Raw genomic sequence first — 6151 nt, forward strand, 5'->3', positions numbered from 1 at the left:
TATATATATATATCCACCCACTTCATTTTTTGTTTTTTTTTTTTTTTTGGTAAATTTGTTTCTGACATATACTTTATATATTTACCATTATACCAAATCTATAGGAGCACATTTTGGCAAGGTAATCATAACAAACAGTGACATTCCTTCAAAGTAATGTCACATTGGTTGATTACATATAGATATAGCCAAAAAAGACAACATTCTGTGGAGGCAAACTTAGTACATAAGCAATATATGCCACATACTGTACCATCAACCTCTTCTCCCTGAAATTTAGAGATATATAGTACACTGAATAATACTATATCGTAAAGGAGCAACTTCATCACACTTGCTTCTCACTCTTGCACATCTGGACCTTGCTATGATATACATAAAAGTAGGGTTCATCATCAAATTTTTTATACACACACACACACACATATATATATACACACACACACATACATATGTATATACATACATATATATGTATGTATTTAATTAACTTGTATACATCTTAAAATGGAAATTAGTCATTTTTAGTATGAGACTCTAACCTCAATAATAAGTGTAAACAATAACCCTAGCTATCTGATTGTGCAGCATTTTTTTTTTGGATTGTGCAGCATTCTCATACACATAATTTATTGAATATTAATTAGAATTTAATTGTGCCCAGCTCCCACCTTTCGAACTTAATTATCAATACATATATGTCCCTAAGAAATATTGAAGTTGAAACAAGTTTGACTCTTCATCTGGTAATTCATATTAATTCTGGAACAACATGGATCTTTTTGTCCTCTCTTTTGGTTGTTTTTGGGTATCTGACTATAATTTATGTGTTATGTTACAATAATCTTGTGTTATACATTGCTAAGAATGACTAAATGGTTCGCTTAAATTTTTGAACACTTCAATCCCAACTGCAAAATTTTAATATTCAGATCATGTGATTTGTTTTAACAATGCAGCGCCTACACTCTCTTAAACTGAGAATAGTGATGCTTCTTTTAGTTGCTGAGAGAAGAAAAGAGAAGACAAACTAGCTCGAACCTTGCAAGCATTTGGATTTCGCAGTTGTTTCTAAATTTCTGACCACAATTTCTCCTTTTCGTAGTAGAGCTTAAGTTAGGGATTCTAGAATTTTAGGGTTTGTTTGGTTCAGTTTTCAGAGAATATATAGTTTTCTGTACGTTTTAAGAGAAATTAAAAAATTGTGCAGAAACTTGTTAATTTGGTTGCAGTTTTCTGGAAATTTAGTTAAAGAAAGGCTTGTTTTCATATGACTGTAAAAAAAAAAAATCTATTTTCCGAGTTTTTGAGATCTCGAATCTCTTCAGAAAACTGAACCAAACAGACCCCAAACTCATCCTGACAACAACATGGAGCATGAATATAAAAAGGAAAGTACTTTAGAAACTATATATAGATGTGTAGAGGAAAAATTGCATGGGTATACTAAAAGATAGAAATATATTTCTAATACTGCTTTTAGGATCAACAAACATACATAACACATAGCAGTCCAAGTGCATAAGCATAAAGATGGCCATTACACACAGAACAGTATTGCTGTGAGTCAAAGTCTCCATAGCCATCCTCAGCTCCAGAGTCCAACTCTATCTTGGTAAAATAACAAGGTTATTGACTAATTAATTTGGTACTGTATATATATCAACTTAACTTATATACTAAGATGAAAATTCAGAAGCCTAAAAGGTTATACTGTAATTTCAGTTTTATTATGTACAAAAATCTAAATAACATATAACTGGACTTCCTATGATCAATGTGTAATACTGTAATTGAATTTTAATAAGGTTTCACTTCAACAGATCAATCTGACAACTGAAGGCTGATGCCGTGGCATTTTCCGGTGCCAATTCTTGCTTGTTGATCAAGTGCCGGCCAACCATACTCGAGTGATCAGAGGCTTGAAACACATTTGCCCCCATTTGAGAAGCAACAAACTTGTCAAGAACTCGCCAATCCGTCACTTGGTCGTCAAGTCCTGTTTGCTCAATATTGTTATTGTCCCCATAGATGAAATGCAAATTCTGGTGATTGTTTTGTTGGACATGTTCTTCTTGTACGAATGAGGAGGACCGGAAACTGCTTCCATTGTTTATGTCAAGACCATAAGCTGCCACAGAGTTGCAGCTCTCGGATGGCGCAGTTTGCAGCTGGTTAAAATGTTCATGGGGCATTTCATACTGCAAATCTATCTCCTTCTTGCAGGAATAAGAGTAGTGGTAATTTGGATTACACTGAGAAGCTTGTTTTGGCGAATCCAAGTCCGGCATGAATGAGACTTGATCATCATACCAAATTGGCGACTCGTGTTCACTCATTTTCTGCATACTTGTTAATCTTTTCTTGAATACCCTACACACCACCCAACCTTCTTCCTGTTTTATGAATATCATGAATATCTCTTATCATTTTTTTCACAGATAATCTTTTGTATGAAATACAAAGAAAAAATGAAACAATAGGTAATTAGCAAAACTAATAGTAATTATGTAACTTTTGATCAAAGGGTACCTTTTTTTTTTTTTTTTTTTTTTTTTCTTATAAAAAAAAAAGTACCTTTTTTGAGGGAGCTTATATATAAGGATTAATTTGAAGTTTGGTAAAAATGGACTAAGAATACTTGCCTGAGTTATCCCATTTTCATCTGTTTCAAGACGATACTCGTGCATAATCCAGTCTGATTTTTGTCCATTTGGTGCTCGACCTTTATAAAAGACTAAGGTCTTCCTCATGCCAATCAAGTCATGCTTCGAGTAAATAGCCTTGTCGCGTCCAGTTGCTTTCCAGAATCCTGCAGCTGTAGCTCTGTTGGTACGCGTTCCAGTCGGATACTTCTTATCCTTGTGGCTAAAGAAATACCATTCATTTTGCTCTTCTGTTCCTATTCTGCATAGTTCTGTTCAAATTTATAGAATCACCAAAAAATAACATTAATTTTAGTCAAATGTACATTTTGCAAGGAATGGAAGTGATATATATACTGAGGGGAATACATAATTGTGTTAGTTTATTAGTGATATACCTTGAAGATCCCATGGCTCAATTTTGTAGAGATCGATATCTTTAATGACATCTAGATCAATCCTTCTGCAAGTAATCTTTTTCCTAAGGTAGTAATCAACAAGTTCTTCGTCTGTGGGATGGAACCGAAAACCAGGAGGGACATGCGAAAAAGCATTCATAATCTCCTTGCTGCTAAGGAGCCGAGACCTGCAATTCTTTTAGCATTAATATTATTCAATCAGCGCGATAATTTTAGTCCAATTTTTGAATGGTGCAGTCCTATTGACACAAACAGAAGATGAGCTATATATGATTTGAGTCATTTCTGAAATATGATGTAATTTGAGAATTTCTCTTGGACTATTGGATGAAATCTTTCTGACTTAATTCAATTTAATGAAAGTAGATTAGAGAAAAATCAAACAAAATGCATGAAGCAAGAAAATTAATGCAAATCGAAGCTGCTATTTGAGAGATCTCATTTTTAACATCCGTAATTCAGTACGATACTCTTTGAAAATATTACAAGTAGTTATTACTTATTACCAGTTAATTAATGACTCTCAGTTCATGAAATTGGCACTTAGGAATTAAAGGGAAATTTTAAATGACCGAAAAACTAGAGATGATTGTGATGAATAAATTGAGTACATGAGTTTGTATCTTGAAGAAAACTGTTGCTACCATTATATAAATTACTTAATGAATTCTATCCCATGCCTAATTTATCAACTTGTACATAATTATAGACTAAGCTAGCAGAAGCAAATTAATTTTGAAGAAGATAAACATGATCATATGATGAACGTTAATTGAATCCATTGTCATTGACTATGAAAATGCCATTATGAGTGTAATCAAGCTTTTCTTGGATCGATCGAATTATGAGATCATGAAGAGGAAAGCTCACACAAAGTAGTCAATGAAAAAACAAAGCTCACACAAAGTACATTTGTGAAATGGGCATTCTTAATTAATGCTGAAGCTCAGCAATGTTGATCAAAATCATGAAATGTTTGTCTTAAATCGTCGTACATAGAAAAGAACAATCTCAAACTAATATAAGAAAAGAAAAATCTATGCAATTAACACAAAATAAAAATAAAAATAAAAATACTCTTTGGTAAATTTTATTTTTAATTCCCCTAACGAAGTAGGTAAATTCAATGGCTTACAATAGTATATGAATCTATGTGGAATGCAACCAATGATTCTTCTAAATGAAGGCAAGTGAACAAAATCACGTTTTTCACACACACACACACACACACATATCAAGTTGCAATTATATCATTTGATTGATCATAAAACAAATAATAAATTATCCAATAAGTAATTAAATGATCCAACAAATTCAACTAGATACTCTAAATTCTAGCATAGGTTCACCAAATTCAACTAGTAATTAAATGATCCAACAATATAAAAAGACATGTATTAATATTTGTGTTGGTACTGCTTCATTTCACGAAATATATTTTTATGTAATACACATACACACGAAAAGCTATTTTAATCAATGACTGTCATTACTTATGTCTCTAATCAACACATCTTCTCTATGATATTTAATTATGCATGTGAAGTTTGTGATCTTAATTGATGTAATATATCCTAGTAGTATTTAATGGAAGAATTTAATCGGAATAAATTCTCGAAATTAACCTAATGCGAAATTAGCTGATACTCATTGTCTAAACATAAAAGCAAAAAAACAAATAATAATAATAATAATAAAAAGAAGAATCAAAGAAATGAAAAAGAAGAAGAAAGAAACTGAGAATTAATAGAAGGATTAAAGAGGCTCCAATCCATTACTAAAATATAATTTGCATAATCTTTCTAAGTCAGTACAATTAAAACTTCTAGACATGGATTGAAATATTTATCAGCCATATATGCATTAGTGATGAACACGAAGACATTCACATAGAAAAGACGACACTTCCATTCAGATCATAGCAGATCTGCAAAAACAAGCTTCCAATCCAACACACATAAAAAACACCATAAAATCGATCAACGCATGCATAACCCACATAATAAATTGTGTGTGTGTGTGTGTGAGAGAGAGAGAGAGAGCTTACAGATGAGGCAATAGCTTAGAGATGGGTAGAGCAGTAGATCTTTCTTCAACAATCAACCAAATCTTTGTTCACCGAAAATAGATTTAAACTACAAATTTTGGCTGAGACATATAAAACAAGAAAAATAAATGGCGAAAGACACAATTAATATATATCTTCCTCGGGACTTGAACTGAAATGATTTTTTCTTGTTTTTTTCTCTTGACTATAGTTGTCAGATCAGATCCCGAGGATTGTCAAGGGAAAAAGAAGAAAAGGAGAGGCCGAGGAATGGAAGAATGAAGAGCTTCTAGGATTTATATAAACACTACCAAATATAGAGAGAGAAAGTGGAGAGAGGAGAGAGAAAGTAAACCTAATGATGAATGATTATGTTAATTATGATTAATTACTACCAGCTAGCTTAAAAATTCTTGGTCATGTGCTTTCATTGTCTCTCATTGTCACAGTGTGCTAAATTGGTGGGAAAGTATTTTCGCGGGAAAAAAGGTGGTGGTGGTGGATAAATTGTAGAGAGAGAGAGAGAAAGGCCTGCTTATCTCCACCACCCGCAACTGATTGAGACACCCTTTTCAGATAATGCTCTGTTTCAGTGACCATTGAAGTGCATATATATATATATATATACATATATTTAAGTGAGTTTTAGAGAGAGAAACAAATGGGGGAATGTCAGAGGAACTTATAACGCCACAGCCAATCACCTTACATAAAAGCCTTAGAAGACCCCAAAAAGAGCAAATAAACTACAACTACTATTTAAGATATATTTGGTGGTCATGACTTAATTAATGGAACCATCTCTCTCTCTCTCTCTCTCTCTCTATATATATATATATATATATATAAATGGGGTAAGATGGTCCCTACAAGTTCCAACTATGTCCCTAGTCCCTCCCCTATTTCTTGTTAGTTACTGTATTAATGAATTATGAATATATGGGGCCGTGATGCAGTGGAATCTTGTTCATTTTGATATTCTATGGAATAGTAGTGATTGATCATACAGGCAAGTGACACGTGTACAAAAAAAAGGGTTT

General features: G+C 32.7%; 1 protein-coding gene across 2 annotated transcripts; it reads right to left on the reverse strand.

Annotated features, from left to right (window-relative positions):
• Positions 1–1442: 1442 nt before the first annotated feature.
• LOC132312569 (NAC domain-containing protein 7-like) lies at positions 1443–5454 on the reverse strand. 2 transcript variants are annotated; one of them, XM_059810978.1, is made up of 4 exons: positions 5112–5454; positions 3044–3231; positions 2646–2917; positions 1443–2396 (listed from the first exon to the last, which is right to left on the reverse strand). In XM_059810978.1, exons 2-4 carry the CDS (start codon positions 3201–3203, stop codon positions 1812–1814), a joined length of 1017 nt encoding a protein of 338 aa, XP_059666961.1. In that variant the 5' UTR covers positions 3204–3231; positions 5112–5454; the 3' UTR covers positions 1443–1811. The 2 variants fall into 2 exon arrangements, with proteins under 2 accessions (XP_059666961.1, XP_059666962.1); XM_059810979.1 differs by having other exon boundaries at positions 3044–3239.
• Between the last annotated feature and the right edge of the window lie 697 nt (positions 5455–6151).

Source organism: Cornus florida, unplaced genomic scaffold (genome assembly GCF_030987335.1).
Source record: "Cornus florida cultivar Cherokee Brave unplaced genomic scaffold, ASM3098733v1 CherokeeBrave_3.0.0_Hap2_Chr06, whole genome shotgun sequence".
Classification (NCBI taxonomy): Eukaryota; Viridiplantae; Streptophyta; class Magnoliopsida; order Cornales; family Cornaceae; genus Cornus; species Cornus florida.